Here is an 18,702-nt window from a genome sequence, read left to right as displayed (position 1 = left end):
ATCAGGGGACGCATATCCACACCAGGTACAAAAACTAAAACAACACAATTTGGCCCGAGGTAGTCGGCGTGCCAAAAGCCCCTGGCTGTAACCTCAGAGGAGGCACGATCGTGCCCTGGAAGTGACCATGGAAACGCAACTGGCCTTGTCAGGCACTAGCTCACCCGGATTTGGCCCATTGAAACAAATTTAGCTTTTACTTAATTTAATTTACTAGGTAGCTAGAAATGTGTGCTTATTTGTTTTTAAGTAGTTACTTATGGTTTGAAAACAGCGAGTAGAATGACTCATCACGGTGTATTCTGTGTTTGTGTTTGTGATCTTCTGTATGATCACAGTACTCTCTGAAACTGGAGAAGGGAGACTACACCGTGAGACTGCAGGTGCGTCACGAACAGGTGACTGAGCTGGAGCGTCTGAAGGACCTACCCTTCATCGTGGCCCACCGCCTGTCCACCACGCTCAGCCTGGATGTCTATGAAAGCCATCGTGCTGCACTGCTGGCCAAGAAGAAGGTCAACTCCCTCACCCTCTCACCAGGAGCCTGTCAGCCATTCTACATCACAGCCCTGCCTGATGACAAGTACGTCCCCTCTAGACAAACACACCCAGCCTGATTTTCACAGCTGTGTAAAAACATACGACACTAAGGCTGTTTTCACACCTGGTCCGTTTTGCTGCTCCGAACTCCAGTGCAACTATTCCCCCCCTCCTCTAGCGCCTGCTGGGTTATTTTCACATGACATGTGTTGGTTGTAAACCATGGTCCGTCTAAGTCAACACGTAAGCAATGTGCAGCCTTTATTTACCAATGTCGTCAGGCAACCATGCAAAGTAAGGCAGGGAAAATGGCAAGCCTCACTCTATTCGTTTTTTCTACTTTTTGTTAATTTGGTCATTTTCTCTAAATGTCACAAGCTGCTCAGATAAGAAGGTTTTGTGGAGACAAGCGTCAATGCCAGATACATTTGCAGCTTTGCTTGCACAGCATACCTGATACCTTCAAGTATAGCCACATAACGTTATTTGTTCTCTAGTCACTGATTTTAAGACTTAATAATTTTAGAAAATTGCATGTTAATAAATAATTTGACATTTACTGGTGATTTTGGATCCGTCAGCAGTCATAAATAGCTTTTACTTCCTGGTGTTAGATTGAAAAGCTTTCACACCAAATCCAAAGTGCACTGGAGTTCAGGTGAACTGTACCACATGTAACACATACTAAACGAATGACTTCACCAGATTCCCCATGGATAGGACAGAAACCACAACAGTAGAAAGCAAACCACTGCAAACTAGCAAACTACTGACCAATGTGTGTACCTGATGGTGAACACTACCTACTAATGACTACAACATTCCAGTCTATGACGTTGACTGATTGTGCTACATATACCAGTGAGAATCAACTTCATGTTTACATTCATGTTGTTGAAATTCTGGGGGAGGCTACGTTTTGAAGGCACTAGCCAACATGGACTTGTGGTTTGTTTAATAAGTAAACTTTATTGAGTTAAGAGCAATATGGTTTGACTTTAGTTAGTGAATATCAGAATTTTGTTGTTAAAACCCCCTGTATGCAAACTATATAAAATAAAGTGTTACTTCGTAGCACAACCAGGCTATGGCTTGACTGTAACAGCTTCACAGCTTCATCAAGCAGTGTCACAACAGATTTGATCAGCTATACAGCTTGGAGCAGCCAAATCCCCCTGTGTTAAATCCTCAGGATCTTTCTACCTTAACCCCAACTGAAATGTCTTTGATGCTTACAGAGAAGACTTTCCTTTTTAAAAACGCTCAATTTTTCAAGTAGCATTCAATTATGTGCTTTTCTGTCAATTCATCCAGCCAATATATCGAAACTGATCAAACAGTTTTTTTATTACTTTTGAGGAGGTGTCTATCGTGAGCGAGGGCGTTGTTTTGGAAGACTTGCAGAGTATCTTGTTCTCACAGTTTGTCCTTTTTTTGAAGTGATGGTCATTTCTATAATATGCAAAAGATATGCATGAGCCTGTCCATCCCTTTACACAGTATAGTGATGTTTGGTTTGGTTTGGTTTATTCCTTCACAGAATTCCCAAAGGGACGGGTCCAGGCTGCTACCTGACGGGGTCCTTGGTTGTCCCCAAGACCGAGTACGGAAAGAAAGCAGTGAGTTGCCCTGTTGCTTTGTATGCTATTTGGCTCTGTGCAAAGCACCTATTTTACCATGCTGCATGTGTCATCTTTTTAATTCTGTGGGACTGCAGTGGGCTGGATGATAAACTGTTTATCTACTTGGGTTTCACTGAAAGATGAACTTCATGTTTAGGTTTGGATGATTGTGTTATTAGTGAAGCATATTTAATGAACAGATCTCTCCCAGGGGTAACATCTTCCAGTGTGGTTAGCTGTGTTTACCATTTCCCACATTAGAGCAGGGGTATTCAGGGTCCTTACAGGTTCAGCTCCAATGGTTTTTTGACATCAAGGCAACCACCCAATTCAGCTAAGCATCAAAGAAAGAAGGTCAACTATTGGGATCATTTCAGTTTTTTAAGTTGTATTGTCAGGTGAAAATATTTTTTCCTGTGGTCTGGTCTTCTTCTTCTTAGATGTTAGAATGAACTATCTAAACTATGGAAGTGAATCCGTTTTTTGGGGGTAGGTGTTGTAGTGAAGTGCTTGTTACTGACTGAAGAAAGACTCAAGCCATGAATTTAGAGGCCCAGTTTACAGTCTTAGTCTCTCCATCAAGCCCTCTTCACCACTTCTCAAGAGTGAGGTTGATTTTTTAAAGTAGGAACTGTCTTGGTTAGGGACTCACTAGTTTGTTCCATCTTTTTTCGGATGATTGGGTGAGCACAGACATAATATCATTGATTGAGAAGACACACTTTGCCCCACATAGAGTCATGTACCATTTATTATTAGAAGAGATTTTTTTCTTGCTTTAGAAAACTAGTCCAGTTCTCCTCCCTGATTTTTGCCTGTAAAACACTCAGTCATCAGTATTGCAGCCCTTGTCAGCCATTGTCATCTGATTCTATCACCCTATTGCCCTACCTCATCTACTTAAAACTCCATTTTAGAATGCTGTTTTTTTAGTTCCTGTGATTTGCCAAGAAACTTTGAAAAGCAATCTATGGGTTCCTTTGTTGTTCAGCATCACAGAAATGAACCAACCCAAGTTCATTTAGATTGATCTACAGCAGAGCATGAAGACATGATCCTTTCAGCATAGTCACTTGGATGAGGATGCATCTTTGTAATAAAAGGAAGATTTAGGTTGGAAGGAGACGATTCAAACTATCAAATATAGAAAGAGGCGAGGGAGAGAGACCGAGAGCGAAAGGATGTTTGACAAGTGTGCACCTGTTTTCTCTTTCTCATGATTGTTTTCAACCACCAGGGCCAGGCCACAGCAAAGCGACAAGGAAAGTTTAAAAAGGTACTGCCTGACCTAGGTTACTGAACTCTCTAAAGACACTAGTTTAATTACTCAGTTCAAGTCAAACACAAAACATGTAAAGGGTAAGTTACTTGTTCATGATGCAAATCTATATTTTTTCCTTCAAGTGGGTGAAAAGAATTGATTGTTATATATACCAGTGTTATCGAAAACAAATTTCATTCATTTTTCTCATGCCAGTCATCTGTTTGTTCCTTCCCTAAGCACTGATAACTGAAGAGGTTGTGCTCAATGGTGACTGTGTGTGCTCAGAGATGTGCAGTGACCTGAATAATGTCTTTCAGAACTTTTCTAAGGTAGAAGGCTTTTTCACACTGTTCTTTGCCGAGTCAGACACACACGCCTGCCACTGTGTAGTAACATTTCTAGAATATAGCGTTAAGCCTTGCCTAATCAATAGATAGGCACATCAGTAGCCAAGTAGACAGGCAGACAGACAGGCAGGCAGGTAGACGGGCAGACAGACGGGCAGGCAGACAGGCAGGCAGGCAGGCAGGCAGGCAGGCAGGCAGGCAGGCAGGCAGACAGACAGACAGACAGACAGACAGACAGAAAGATGATAATTGCATTTGAAACACACCTCAACATTTGTGAGCAGTGTGTATATGAACCAAACATCAAAACATAGCTGGTTTACAGATTTTGGAAAAATACTCACTTGATTATTCTCTGTCCAATGTATTTGTACAGTTGCATTATTTTTATAGAAGACTTTGTGGTTGTAATCTACTTACATCTTAACAACAGTCAACAAAGCCCAGTGCTAACTGGTCAGAGCCCAACTCTCTGGGCCATGTGAAGTATCCAAGTGGAGTCTCCAGGTGTTGGTAATTTCCACAGTATGTCCATGGAGCACATAGACACACAGCCATTCATACTCCAAACACATGATAACATCTCTACAGTTACATTTTCAGTGTTTTTCTTCAGTACCTAGTTAGGAAGCAAGTGTACGACTTTTTTAAAATAGCATTCCATTTCGTAATTATTGTGGAGGTCAAGCACATTATTAGCAGAATAGAGTTGCTATGACAACCTGAAGTCATCTAGATTCACATGTTTTTAGGGGAAATTCTACTAAGATGGCAAGCATTTCCAACGTGTGTTTGGCATCATCACCATCGAATACACATGTTGCAACACAATATGGCAACATGTGCTGATGTCGAGATCACCAAGGCATTAGCTGAAACAGGAATAATGATTTTAGGCCAAAGACATGAAAGATAATGACCAAAAACGCATTTGCATTTGTAGTAACTCCCGAGGGGTCAAGTCAAACTTTGTGTTAGACATCCTCTGGACAGGGTCCCAAGACAGTCCACCAAGGCTGATGTAGATGCATCAAAGAGTTGTTGAGATTTGGGCATACATCCTGTTAAGCCTTTTTTGAAAAGATAATTTCTGCCAAAAAAGCACTTTTTCATCAAATCAAAAATAGCAGAAATCCAGTATGATAGAAATGTATGCAATTGAGTGTATTAGTAGATTAGTAATAAATAGTTGAGTGCGATGAATGCACCTCCAACATTGACACATCAAACCGTCACCTCGTAATGTTGGTGCTGAGGGACTAAGGGTTTGACTCAGGGGCCCGTCACCTGTAATGTTGGTGCTGAGGGACTAAGGGTTTGACTCAGGGGCCCGTCCCTGTTTGGTGAACACAATTTCACAGCTTTTTACCGTACGGTTCTAGGATGTGACATCCTAGCCAGAAACACATATAAGTATGCCTCCTCCTCACTCCTGCTGTGGCTAGGCTTTCCCTCCGAAAGATTACTCACAATTGGTTTAATTTCTCCCTTCCATGTTGTATTTATGAGTCATCTTGGGATGAACTCACTTGAATGTGCCTGATGGCATCAAATGAACATGAACTGGGGGGGGAAGTTTCATATACGATATGACCTATCTTTTTTGGTGGCATTAAAGGTGTGGCATGACATAGTATAGGCACGTAATGTGCTTTTGAAATCACATGAATTTGTAGCCTCTCCAAAACACAGACCTTACTTCTGATTGTATCATTAGCAATAAAGACAAAACAAAGCATTCTGTTGTCACATTTCTGCTGACTTTATTTAAGGCGTTACTAAGGGGTGACTATCTGTTGGACTGTAGTGCCATCATTGTTGTGATGCTATACTTTACCCCTAGAATGCACATTGTCTGTGTCACTTATTTTTGTAAGCATATATATATATATATATATATTAAAAAGATGCAGAGGTCTGCAACTTAACTAGTAGTTAAATAGTTCAGTAGTTCCTTGATTGAATAATGGCAGATTAGAGTAGCCCGTTACGTCGGTAAGTTCGGGTTCCAAGAGTGAAGTAAACCAGCTGTGTTTTGATTCAGGGTTATTTGATGTTTTCTCACCGTGCTTCCCAAACGCTCCATTCAATGTTGCGTTTGCAGTAAGCATATTGTCAGACACATTGCAATTTCTTTCTTTGGTTACAAACTGTTTGCTATCAGTGTAAACCACTGTCCTCGAAGATTATAGTTTCTGAACATTCTTCCCCAAAGTGGTCATGGTGCAAGGTGCCAATGTTGGCGTTGCAGCTCAATGAAGGTGTGCTCTTGAGATATGGTCATTTCAGCTCGTCTCAGGAGAGTCTTTGTGGTTCTGATGCTTATGTCACATGCTGTAAAGTGATGTTTTGACATGTCTGTGTTCTCCTGTGGCCTCTTTAGGACACTGTCCCACTGGTCTACCACCTGATCTCTGCCCCCAACAAAGCCAAGAACGGTGGAAAAGAGAAAGAGAAGGATGGAGAGAAGGAGAAGGATGTAAAAGAAGAGTTCTCTGAAGCCCTCAGGGATTTGAAAATCCAGTGGATGACCAAGTGAGTATTGTCAGCTTTCTGCAACACCTAGCCATCAATAAGTGAGCCCTAATACACTTCATATACAGGACAGTCAGAGGAGGATGGACCGCCATTCTGCTTTAACTTTCGGCGTGTGTTTGTTTCCAATGTTGTGCTTCAGAATAAGTGCTGGTTTGTATTTTGACACTACTTGGATATGGAGCTATTAAACTGCAGTGAGTTGTTTGTGCGTTGATACTCAGTGTGTTCCTGTCCTCTCCTTCACTCTCCCAGGTTAGATAACAACACTGTTTATGAGGAGCTGAAGGAGAACTTCAGTACCTATTTACCGCTTCATGTCCAGCGTCTGCACCAGCTGGATTCAGAGAAGGTGCCATTCATTTCGTCTTGTTGGCTCAGCTTTCTATTGTGCTGGAGTGCTGGATACTTCAACTGGTTTTCATTGGATGATTGGTTATGCCTGACTGTAATCTACTGTGCAGGAGCGATTGAAACGGCTGGCCGATATTGTAGCTGCAGCAGATGTGGTTGTCTCCCACATTGACCAGACAGCCCTGGCGGTTTACCTTTCACTGAAGACAGACCCACGGCCTGATGCTGCCACCATCAAGAGGTCTGAAAACCATAGCTGTACTCCACTGCAATCATTACTCTGCTGCCTTGGTAACAAGTTCACAATACAAGCCCTTGGGTAACCTTTTGCATATTTATTGTTTGTTTCTCTCCGTGTGTGTGTGTGTGTGTGTGTGTGTGTGTGTGTGTGTGTGTGTGTGTGTGTGTGTGTGTGTGTGTGTGTGTGTGTGTGTGTGTGTGTGTGTGTGTGTGTGTGTGTGTGTGTGTGTGTGTGTGTGTGTGTGTACAGCGACATGGAGAAGCAGAAGTCGTCTCTGTTGGATGCTCTGTGCAGGAAAGGCTGCGGTCTGGCTGATCAGCTGCTGCAGGCTCCACTGGAGGAGGGAGCCATAGCTGGGGCCGGTCCCCCGGGTGTGGGAGCCATCGATGGGGCCGGTCCCCCGGGTGTGGGAGCCATCGATGGGGCCGGTCCCCTGGGTGTGGGCAGCTCTGACGACGACTCACAGGATGTGGCCAGTGCCCTGAATGACACTTTCTGGGAGGTGCAAAAATGGGCAGACCTCACAGATACAAAGGTGTGTAGATGATGATTGGTATTCATTCAGTCTGTTTCAATGACCACCAGAGACTAGTACACAGGCTCTCTCTCTCTGATGATATTGTGAAATATTCGTATTTACTTTCAGACGTTTACAAAAATGTGTGATGCTATCTCTCCTTTCACTGCAGAGCAGTATGAGATATGAACCTGTCCTTTCACTGCAGAGCAGTATGAGATATTAACCTGTTTTGTTTTTCTCTTAGGTTTTAAGCTTTTCCTACAAGCACGCGCTTGTGAACAAGATGTATGGGAGGGCTTTGAAGTATGCATCTAAAATTGTTGAAGACAGACCCAGCAAAGACAACTGGAAGAATTGTGCTCAGGTAGGCTGCATTCCTGGCTTCCATATTGGCTGCAGGATTTCCCATATTGCTGGTGATGACATGGTCTCAAAATATTGGGTAACATTTAAATCAAAACCCTGATCAGAAGAATAAATGACAATATGGCCTATGCCAATTAAAATGCTATGTTAATGTGGCATTTCATAGACAATGTAGGCAATCATTGCAATAACTGCATTTACAGACCAGTGGGCCTGGTTTATGTAGACACGACCAGTGGCAAAATGTGCATTTGCAAAGAGACTGTGCGCACACAAACGTAACAAACAAAACCAAATACACTAACGGTGTCATATGGTGTCTGGTCATAGACCTTTTTATTCAAACAAAGTCTGGCAAATGATGATGATGTGTTGAAATGCCCAATGGTAATGTGGAAAACAATTATTACATGGAATGACCTAGTCCTAGTTAAATAATTAATGTCAGTGTTTTTCTCAGGAAAATCAGCATCGTCATTACAAATGTATTTGGGTGTTTGGGATGGGATGAATTCTATTGAAGAATAGAGTGGGAATCTGTATTAATCTTTTAAGGCATGGTGGTTACTACACTTACAACTTTGGAACCCTTTGGATTTAATGTTATGTGATGAACAGCTGTATATACGGCAGGAGTTAGGTTACGTACCATTTAGTTTAAAGATCTGGAGCAGTATGTGTGACCACCACACAGTATTTATGGAGGAAGTGCTGTTAATGTCTTCTGCTCTGTCCCTCTGTTTTCTGCAGTTGATGCGCTCCCTGGAGTGGATGCACTGTGCCAACTTCAGTGACAGCTGGCTGCCCATCATGTACCCGTCTGACTACACACCCTTTTAAGGGCCCGCAGGTCCCGCTGGCATTTTAACTGGCTGCCTATGGGCTGCTTGCATGTTCAAAATGCAAAATGCACAGACACACGCAATACAAACAAATGCAGACCACTCACTCTGATAAATGCAGTAGAACTTACAGGTTGAAACTGATTGATTGATTGATTGATTGATCATAAGCAAAGTCCTTTTCTGAGCACTCTACAGAAGAACCTAATTCCTCCCCACAGCGTGTGGCCCTCTGCACACGGCACCCTCATTAATATAGAAAACATAATCGAACGCTCAAGCACAACAGAGAAAGAAGTGCTCAGCTCATTTCAGTGTCACACACTTTCTCTGTAATACTGAGTAAATGTCATTCTGAATGTGGTCAAGAGGTGCACTCTCAGTGTCCTGGTCTTTATCTCTGTATGTGTAAACCCCTGGTGGACACTGGGTGTGTCTGTTGGACCATTGGGTTAATGGTAGCCTCCTTGAATCATAAACAGTTGTCAGTAACACTTTCTCTAAACCTTCTGTCGTAACATTGACATAACCATGTCATAAACCTGTCATGACACATCCTGACATGCCAAAGTAGGCCATGCCCAGTGATAAAACAGTGTCTAGTTAACATGGTCTGTTTTGTTTACGACAGCTCTCAAAATATTTGGTGGGTTGACCGCTGATTAGCTAATAACATAACACCTATGTCACATATTATTCTGAGAGCTGTGATGACTATTAGTGATCCTGGCAACATGTTTGTCTCGTTCAACAATGACTATATGATGGCTGATGACCGGATCATTCTGTTGGTCAGGACATGGTTATGACAATCTTAACATGGAGGGTCCACATGAAGTGTCACCCCATTCTCTGTGAAGGAATTTGTAGATGTGCATTATCACAAACAGTTACCAAGGCAATATCAAATGTAATTAATCCATATTATTTTCTGACATTTCTGTAAAATGTATGCATGTTTTGTAACAGTTTTTTGTACATTCAGAATAAATGTGACTGAGCTTTTTATTCACACAGCTGAAACAGGCCAGGTTCAGTCTTCTACCCTCTCAAGAATGACTCATTACAAACGTGTGTGTGTGTGTGTGTGTGTGTGTGTGTGTGTGTGTGTGTGTGTTAGAATGTAACATGTCCTGTCCTCCCTTAATTGTGTTGTTTCATTTAAAAAAACAAACACTTCATGTAGCCAGACATTTTTAACAAGGCCTGTTTTTCTTTTGTGCGTGCGAAACTGAATTTGTATGCATGACCACCAATGCCAAAGTCACCATGGACTCGGACTATATCACAGACATCCTACTGTTGAGACCTTTGACCGTTGTCTTGTGCATCCCAGGACTGGAGTGTCTAGTACTGGGAGGAGGATATGTGAGGAAGGTACTGACTGATCTTCCTTCCCGACCCCTGTGTGTTATAAACAAATCATTTTGTTTTTTTTCTGTTCCGGGTTTTGCTGTTATGACTTTATTTACAGCAGTTCCTCTCAAGATTGCCTTAAAACTCAAACTAACTTGGACATCCTCATATGACTTCAGTCACGGGTTGCATATCACATACAGGTTTGATGTCAAAGACCTCTCAGAAATATTTATGAAATTGTAATTATAAAGTATAGAATAAACCTAGCTCATCCATACATTTAGTTGTAACTGTATGTACAAGTATTACTTCACACTGTCTTGTTTCCTATGGACTCCAGTCATACTCTTTTGTTATCTCACTGAATGTGTAGAGTTATGTCACAACCTTTCAAAGTTATTTGAAAGTGAAAATAAAAACAGACAAAATATCACACATCTGGTGACTTTGTTTTTAGCTTCTCTATCTTTAGTAGACTGTTTGTGTTTCCATAAAATATGTGGTGAGGGAGGCAACATGATCAACCAGTTCACCATAAAAAAAATGATTTTATTTAAGTTCAAGATATTTTGAGGTATTTGCTAAATGAGATGTATGTTGAGATTGAGAAAACCATGCTCCTATATCCTTAGAGTCTGAACTTGCTGAGACCTTGTTTGTCCAGATGTTTAGTATCAGTACCAGCCAAGAACTTCTGACTTCAAACCTCAGTGCATCAGTACAGTCAGATGGTCCAGAAGGAGGGTGTCCCTGTGACCTTCAAACATCAGTGCATCAGTACAGTCAGATGGTCCAGGAGGAGGGTGTCCCTGTAACCTTCCCCCTGGCTATGTAGATCTTCACATCTCCTACCTCCACAAGCAGCTTGGTGTGAAGAGCCTTCTTGAGTTTGGCTTTGAAGGCCAGGTCTGACTTGTGGTGAAACTCGTTTGCCCAAATTAGGGTGGTTCCATGCTGACAGAAGTGACACATGGTGTCCAGAAGCTCATTCAGGTTGCCGTGACGACTGTAGACTACGTCTGCTGCAAGGATGTAGTCATAGTGGTATATGGACACTGGGAATGACCGAGCAAGGTTATGTCCCCATGGTAACACTTCTACTTGTGGTGAGTATTTTGAGCGCCCTTTGGTGTTTGCATCCAGGTTCTCAGTCAGGCTCTCCAACACCTCCGGCAGGTCAGTCGCCGTCACCCAGGCACCTTTGGGGTTGATCAGTGTTTTGATCAGTTCTAATCAATTAGCTTTTTTCATGGTTATTTGAAAGATTTACATGACACATTTACAGAACAGGTTATGGAAACTTCTGTTGGTCCTACCTTTCAAATGTGGTCCCTAAACCCATGGAGCTAACTACCTGAAAGGCAAAAACCAATAACAAAACAATTGGCACCGATTAAAGCTTGCTTGGCAATGTTGTGCTCTAAAAGCTTTCCCTACATTCTCACGTGGTGGTCCATGCCATACCTGGCACAAGGTGTGTGTGTCATGACCACATGACCGATTACCATCAAAATGTGTTAAAAAATGATGCCAGAACTAATTACCTATAAACACATACCTCAAAAAGTGTCAAATTGCAGATAAACACAGCGGATATTCCCACTCCCTACTCAAAGGGCTATGCACTTTCAAGCTCTTTCAGACATCAGGCAGCCATTGCACAAGAAACTAAGGTATCTTAAATCAGATGCACCGGGCCCGGTCTTAAAGGGGGGCCAAACATTCATTTCTATCATATGAGTCATGACTTTAGGCAAGCTCTCTTTGTTCTCTGCAAAATAATCAAATTCCGTGGTTTAAGGCCAGGACAAGAAGCGTGGCTTGAACTATCTAGATGTAAACTGTTTCCTGCGCCTATTCCAGTGGCTCAACTGGTTATGGATGCATTCTCCAGTGGCTCAATTGGTTATGGATGCATTCTCATCAAATGATGTAATTGCCCCCATTGGAGCGTCGCCCTGTATCAGTTCTGAGATAAAGTTGGTTTAGGGTGTCTTAGCATGTAACAAACCATTACAAAAACAAATTGTGTTGCAAAAAATCACCCTGCTAAATCACTCATCGGAACATCATCATAAAAGCACTTGTCTTGTGGCACTGTTTGACTGCCCGAACATTCCTCTTTAAGACACAGTACCTCAACTGTGTTATTTAGCCAAATAGCATTGCGTCATCTTACCAACATCTGGTAAAGTCCAATAAACACTGCCTTTTAGAACCCTGAATATGTACATTAATACTTAACACTTTACAGATTGGTAATATCATCTAAAACAATGGTAACAACTCATACCATGAAATTACTTATTAATTTCCAAGTTATTTCCAAGCAACAGCTGTGGTAAAAAGTCTGTAACAAAATATAATGTAATGTACTGTATTGTAAAATGCAATATGTATTGTAAGAGCAATATGTTGACAATAGCAGGGTTACTTTTTCAATGTTAGAAGATAATCCAGTGATTGGGGCAGTGCCCATGTAGTACCCTCATGAAATGGTGAAATTCAGTACATTCCCCATGATTACCAAGAAAAAATATTCCTTAACAGTACATAATCACCACCAAGATATCACCATTTTGTCACAGACATTTTATTGTTATCACAATTGCTAGATAATAGTTTAGAAACAACTTGCTGTTCAACTCTACCCACTTATTACCACGATACTGATCTATAGATGTTCTCCTGTATGATATTTCAGTTTGAAATTCTCACACTCAATTCCAAGCATGTTTACTACTTAGGCTACTTACCAAGAAGACTGGCAACAATAGACACCATGCCAGTACCAGCTCCCAGTTCCAACACTGATTTGCCATGGAAATTGACTTGCTGAGTGTTAGTCTCTAAGAATTTACAGAGAGTCACTGTCTGAAACAGAACAAGAGTTCAAGATTTGTTTGTAATACACAAATACAAAACTTATGATCGGTAGATTTTTTAATACTCACCGCAGGCCCACATTTTCCTCCGTGCCACCTTTGTACAGTTATTTCACATCCAACAAAATTATGGATTTCTCTTCCAGGGTCTGAGTGGTCAAGGGGCCTGTGAGGTAGCACTTGAACATGTGCCTGATTGCTCTTAGCTTCCATAGAAAGAGAAGAATGTAGGCACTTTAAAGTTGTGAAAATATTTTGATTTCTTCTTAGTAATGAAATGTGGGTAAGTAGAGAATTCTTGTCAAAATATTATTTTCTGGATGAATTAAACAAATAGAAACATTTCTTAACACATCCAGGAAAAAGATAGCTTTTTCTATGATCAATGATGATTCTTTTTATTATGGAATCGTTACAACTTTAGGGGGAGCTCAGTAGCAAAAAATACCAATGCTTGCATAATGGGACTTTAAGATTACATTTTGCTTGATTATTAAAATGACTTTTTTAATGAAGTTTTAAAGTTACATTTAACTTTTAACATTTAACAAACATTCTATATATAACAAGACTCACAGATTAAAATACTCACAGTTTAATCCATTGCTTTCAAGTGTTCCAGAATGTGTGTTTTGATCCACTTTGTCTTCATATTCCTCATATTCATTTTCCAAGTAATGCTTCCCTTCTTTTTGACCATCAGATGCGTTTCCTATCCTCTCGCTTTTCTCATAGTTAACATCCTTGTCATGTTTCTCTTCTGCATTTCTCTCCTGCTCTCTACCTTCCACATCTTCATCTATACATCTAGGCTTTTTCCCTTCCTGAATTATTCCTATCTTGTTCTCTGTCATAACGTCCTCCGTAGGACATACGTTATCCTCCTCTTTTACAGTTTGCTCTTTCTCCTGATTTTTGAAGTCATCCTCCCCTTCTTTAAGGCCATTGGATGCGTCTGTGTTTATTTTCACATTCCCTATCCTCTCCCTATTCTCAATAACATGCTTGTCCTCATGTTTCTCCTCTGCATTTCTCTCCTGCTCTCTACCTTCCACATCTTCATCTAAACATATCAATGTTTTCCCTTCCTGAATTATCCCAATCTTGTTCTCTGTTATAATGTCCTCCATAGGACCTACGGTTTCCTCCTCTTTTACAGTTTGGTCTTTCTCCTCCCAGTGCTTCTCAGTCTGCATCATTTGTCCGGAATCTTCTTGTACCTCCCGTGCAGTGGCCATGTATATTCTCACTTCATCTTCTTCAGCCAGCAGTGTGGTATGGAAGGCTTCCTTAAAGCGCTCTATAAAACCTAAGTCGGTTTCAAAACGAATCTTGTTGGACCAAATCATGACTGTGCCTGGTTGGCAGAAGTGAATCATGGTGACCAACAGCTCATCCAAGTAGCTGTGGTGGTAGACCACATCAGCTGCCAGCACATAATCATAACGGGGACCAGAGCGGGGGAAGGTGTGTTCCAGGTCATGTGCCCAGGAGAGAGCTGCTACTTGGGCTGGATGTCTGCAGCGCCACTTGGTGTTCCGTGACAGGTTGCATCTCAGATTCCCCAGAATTTCTGGAAGGTCAGTAGCAGTTACCTTGGCACCTAAAGAACATTTACACATCTTAAACCAGTGAAATCCCATAGATTTGGTCCTTCAAGCATCTGTTGTGCATTCATACTTACCAAGGAGAGTGGCCACGATTGATAATAGGCCAGTCCCTGCTCCAATCTCAATGGCTGATTTATCGAGTAGATTAACCTGCTGTCGGCCTGCTGGTGTGTCCAGGTACGTACACAGAGCAACTGACTGTGGGTTCCAGAGATCATTGCTTTTACAATTGTTCTTAGTAACATTATTCAAACATGAATATCTTAACATTGCTGTCAAGTTAATGGTTTACAATATTTTATGTTTTGTGAATATAAAAGAGAGTTTCTTAATAACAGAATACATTTACAATGTGTTCTTTCTCCTTGTCTAAGTGTTCTTAGTGCTCACCCCTGGCCAGATCATGGAACCGTAGGAATCCAAGGATTCATAAATGCAGATCTCACAACCAGCAAAGTTGTGCATTTCTTTTTCTGGTCTGTAGTAGAGACTTGGTGACCATGTGCTCTTATGTGTCATCTTTGTGACATGATTCTCTGTTTGGGTGGAGAGAGAAAAAGATGAATTCTAGGTGTGTCTGATGCTTGAGGTCCCAACACATAATCACATGTTCAGTGAAAATACTATCATTTCACCACCATGGTGTGTGGTACTCACCAGAGGTTTTCACATTCTCTTTTCCTCCATCTTGCTGAGCTTTGCCATAGCTATCACCTACATCACCACTTGCTGTTTGTTCTCCCTCATCTACCTCATCTTCTTCACAACACTCCCCCTCATCATCTTCTTCACAACACTCTCCCTCCAGGTCATCATCTTCTTCACAACACTCCCCCTCATCATCTTCTTCACAACACTCTCCCTCATCATCTTCTTCACAACACTCTCCCTCCAGGTCATCATCTTCTTCACAACACTCTCCCTCATCATCTTCTTCACAACACTCTCCCTCCAGGTCATCATCTTCTTCACAACACTCCCCCTCATCATCTTCTTCACAACACTCTCCCTCCAGGTCATCATTGTGTTCATTGCTCACCTCTGGTGCAGAATGTTGTTTTAATCCTAGCATGTCATTTGCCACACAGTCTCCATACATGTGGGACACATTTGTGTTTATTTCGACCTTCTCTGGTGCCTGTGTTAACCCTCTGTGAATGATCTGTTCACAGATATGTTTGTTTTTATTCATCTCATGTTTGTTGTTCCATTCCTCCTCTTTAATCTCTTGGACTACCTTGTGATGTTCATTGTCTGTGTCTCTAAAGGTTTTCTTAGTGTCCAGATGGCCTTCATCCTGTGGAATTTCAACCAGAATGTTATTTCCCTGCTGTGACTCCTGAGATGAAGCCCTAGATATTTCTGCCTCGTCTCTCTCAGTCACAGATGGGTCATTAATGGCTTTGTTAGAATTCTGTGTGAATGACTGTTCATACATTTCGTTCTGTATGAAGCCATCAGTGTTGTGTGTTTCGTATGATACTGACGGGTTCAGTTCATCAATTTCCTGCTGATATTTCTCATCTTCATTTTTGAAGTCATCCTCCCCTTCTTTAAGGCCATTGGATGCGTCTGTGTTTATTTTCACATCTCCGTTCCTCTCCCTATTCTCAATAACATGCTTGTCCTCGTGTTTCTCCTCTGCATTTCTCTCCTTCTCTCTACCTTCCACATCTTCATCTGAACATATCAGTGTTTTCCCTTCCTGAATTATCCCAATCTTGTTCTCTGTCATAACGTCCTCCATAGGACCTACGGTTTCCTCCTCTTTTACAGTTTGGTCTTTCTCCTCCCGTTGCTCCTCAGTCTGAATCATGTGTCCAGAATCTTCTTGTACCTCCCGTGCAGTGGCCATGTATATTCTCACTTCATCTTCTTCAGCCAGCAGTGTGGTATGGAAGGCTTCCTTAAAGCGCTCTATAAAACCTAAGTCGGCTTCAAAACGAATCTTGTTGGACCAAATCATGACTGTGCCTGGTTGGCAGAAGTGAATCATGGTGACCAACAGCTCATCCAAGTAGCTGTGGTGGTAGACCACATCAGCTGCCAGCACATAATCATAACGGGGACCAGAGCGGGGGAAGGTGTTTTCCAGGTCATGTGCCCAGGAGAGAGCTGCTACTTGGGCTGGATGTCTGCAGCGCCACTTGGTGTTCCGTGACAGGTTGCATCTCAGATTCCCCAGAATTTCTGGAAGGTCAGTAGCAGTTACCTTGGCACCTAAAGAACATGTACACATCTTAAACCAGTGAAATCCCATAGATTTTGTCCTTCAAGCCTCTTGTGTACATTTATACTTACCAAGGAGAGTGGCCACGATTGATAATAGGCCAGTCCCTGCTCCAATCTCAATGGCTGATTTATCAAGTAGATTAACCTGCTGTCGGCCTGCTGGTGAGTCCAGGTACGTACACAGAGCAACTGACTGTGGGTTCCAGAGATCATTGCTTTTACAATTGTTCTTAGTAACATTATTCAAACACGGTTAGAATAAATTCACAATGTGTTCTTTCTCCTTGTCTAAGCGTTCTTAGTGCTCACCCCTGGCCAGATCATGGAACCGTAGGAATCCAAGGATTCATAAATGCAGATCTTACAACCAGCAAAGTTGTGAATTTCTTTTTCTGGTCTGTAGTAGAAACTTGTTGACCATGTGCTCTTAGAAGCCGACTTTGTATCAGGATTCTCTGTTTGGGTGGAGAAAGAGATGCAGGTGAGTCTGGTACATGATCAGTGAAGGGACTGTAATATTCGGAAAGTCGTACGATACTCACCAGAGGCTTTCATTATTTCGTTTTCTTCACATTTCTGTTCCTCGTCATCATAGCTATCATCTACAACACCATTTTCTATTTCCTCTACCTCATGTTCATCATCCTCTCCACAACATTCCCTCTCTGTGTCATTAGTTTCTTCATGTTCCACCTGTTGGTGTGAGTCGTCCTCTGGTCCTAACATGTTATTTGCCAGACGATCACGATCATCATATGATACATTCATGTTTAATTCTACCTTTAGTTTCTGCCTCCGCCCTTTCTTAAGTGTCTGTTCATTGGTATCCTTGGTTTTATTCATCTCATCGTGGATCATTCTCCTCTTACATTTCTTGGACTACTTTGTTTTATTTACTGTCTTTGCCTTTAAATATTCTGTTTGTGTCCATGTGTTTATGTTCCTGTGGTTTTTCAATCAGACATCAGTCATGTTCCTTCTGTGACTCCTGAGAATCACATCTCACACGGCCAGAAGTGCGGTCTGAAAGTGTTCTTTGACATTCTATATGAATGACAGATCAGATGGGAAGTGAACTTTGCTTAGATCAGGCTGGGACCTGGCTATCAAAAATTGTGTATGGTAACCAGAAGCTCTTCCAAATAAACATGGTGGTATAAAACATCAGCTGCTAACAGCGTTGTGGGAAGCGTTGTACTTGCAGCGCCCCCCTGGTGTTGTGGGAAGCGTTGTACTTGCAGCGTTCCCCTGGTGTTGTGGGAAGCGTTGTACTTGCAGCGTTCCCCTGGTGTTGTGGGAAGCGTTGTACTTGCAGCGGCCCCTGGTGTTGTGGGAAGCGTTGTGCTTGCAGCGCCCCCCTGGTGTTTCTTAACTAGTTGCTTCTCAGGTTCTCAAGTATCTCTGGCAGGTCTGTGGCTGTCCTCCATTCATCTGTATCAAGTCACATGAACATTCATGAGTATTCACCTTACTCTTAACACGGCCAAGAAACAGTGGTCTGGTTAAACTCGCACATCAAACTAGACCCCGATCCTTTTTTCTAGAATGGCCTAACCCAGAAGAGAAACGATCTGACCCAGTACAATAATACAAAGCCAGAGCCTACATACTTTCAAGGTAATTCTGTATATTGTCATCACTTACTATTTCCATTGCATTAAAGAAACATTTAAGACAAATTATCATTAAAGAACAAATTCTAAATATTACGTATACTTTTATGCATTGCAATAATAAATTATTATTACTAACCTTAATTTAGATTTCCTTTCATCTTCTGGTTACATTCTTACTTCATACCCTCACTTTTATGATTCTCTGTGACATGCAAGAAACCTTCACGTGCATTACGTGTGCTCAAGTGCATCCGTGCAAGTGCAGACTTTATAGAAATACGGTTGTGGAGGCAACATCCACCAGGACACACCCAGCATCACAAGGTCAGACGATTGTAGAGGCAACATCCACCAGGACACACCCAGCAT

The 18,702-nt window shown here is 41.8% G+C and overlaps 2 protein-coding genes across 6 annotated transcripts in view; one reads left to right on the top strand and one right to left on the bottom strand.

Moving 5' to 3' along the window:
- tpp2 (tripeptidyl peptidase 2) overlaps nucleotides 1-10,423 on the top strand; it is a 10,981-nt gene extending 558 nt beyond the window's left edge. Inside the window, exons 2-11 of the mRNA XM_031559145.1 lie at nucleotides 6-25; nucleotides 339-583; nucleotides 2,081-2,159; nucleotides 3,400-3,438; nucleotides 6,157-6,308; nucleotides 6,564-6,660; nucleotides 6,773-6,903; nucleotides 7,153-7,438; nucleotides 7,668-7,787; nucleotides 8,540-10,423. Of these exons, the coding sequence (XP_031415005.1) occupies nucleotides 6-25; nucleotides 339-583; nucleotides 2,081-2,159; nucleotides 3,400-3,438; nucleotides 6,157-6,308; nucleotides 6,564-6,660; nucleotides 6,773-6,903; nucleotides 7,153-7,438; nucleotides 7,668-7,787; nucleotides 8,540-8,629 (1,259 nt within the window). The 3' untranslated portion in view covers nucleotides 8,630-10,423. The remainder of the gene's footprint in view (nucleotides 1-5; nucleotides 26-338; nucleotides 584-2,080; nucleotides 2,160-3,399; nucleotides 3,439-6,156; nucleotides 6,309-6,563; nucleotides 6,661-6,772; nucleotides 6,904-7,152; nucleotides 7,439-7,667; nucleotides 7,788-8,539) is intronic.
- A 25-nt stretch (nucleotides 10,424-10,448) lies between these two features.
- LOC105896560 lies at nucleotides 10,449-18,702 on the bottom strand. 5 transcript variants are annotated; one of them, XM_042702850.1, is made up of 12 exons: nucleotides 18,470-18,702; nucleotides 17,260-18,148; nucleotides 17,027-17,172; nucleotides 16,787-16,910; nucleotides 15,476-16,705; nucleotides 15,143-15,328; nucleotides 14,876-15,021; nucleotides 14,560-14,683; nucleotides 13,468-14,478; nucleotides 12,945-13,081; nucleotides 12,747-12,864; nucleotides 10,524-11,189 (listed from the first exon to the last, which is right to left on the bottom strand). In XM_042702850.1, exons 2-12 carry the CDS (start codon nucleotides 17,573-17,575, stop codon nucleotides 10,774-10,776), a joined length of 3,954 nt encoding a protein of 1,317 aa, XP_042558784.1. In that variant the 5' UTR covers nucleotides 17,576-18,148; nucleotides 18,470-18,702; the 3' UTR covers nucleotides 10,524-10,773. The 5 variants fall into 5 exon arrangements, with proteins under 5 accessions (XP_042558783.1, XP_042558784.1, XP_012678786.2 ...); XM_012823332.3 differs by having other exon boundaries at nucleotides 15,143-15,241; XM_042702851.1 differs by adding an exon at nucleotides 11,307-11,344 and having other exon boundaries at nucleotides 11,101-11,189; nucleotides 15,143-16,705; nucleotides 18,470-18,699.

Source organism: Clupea harengus, chromosome 21 (assembly GCF_900700415.2).
Source record: "Clupea harengus chromosome 21, Ch_v2.0.2, whole genome shotgun sequence".
Lineage (NCBI taxonomy): Eukaryota > Metazoa > Chordata > Actinopteri > Clupeiformes > Clupeidae > Clupea > Clupea harengus.
The sequence above is the reverse complement of the archived record's forward strand: the minus strand, read 5'-3'. Positions and strand labels throughout refer to the sequence as shown.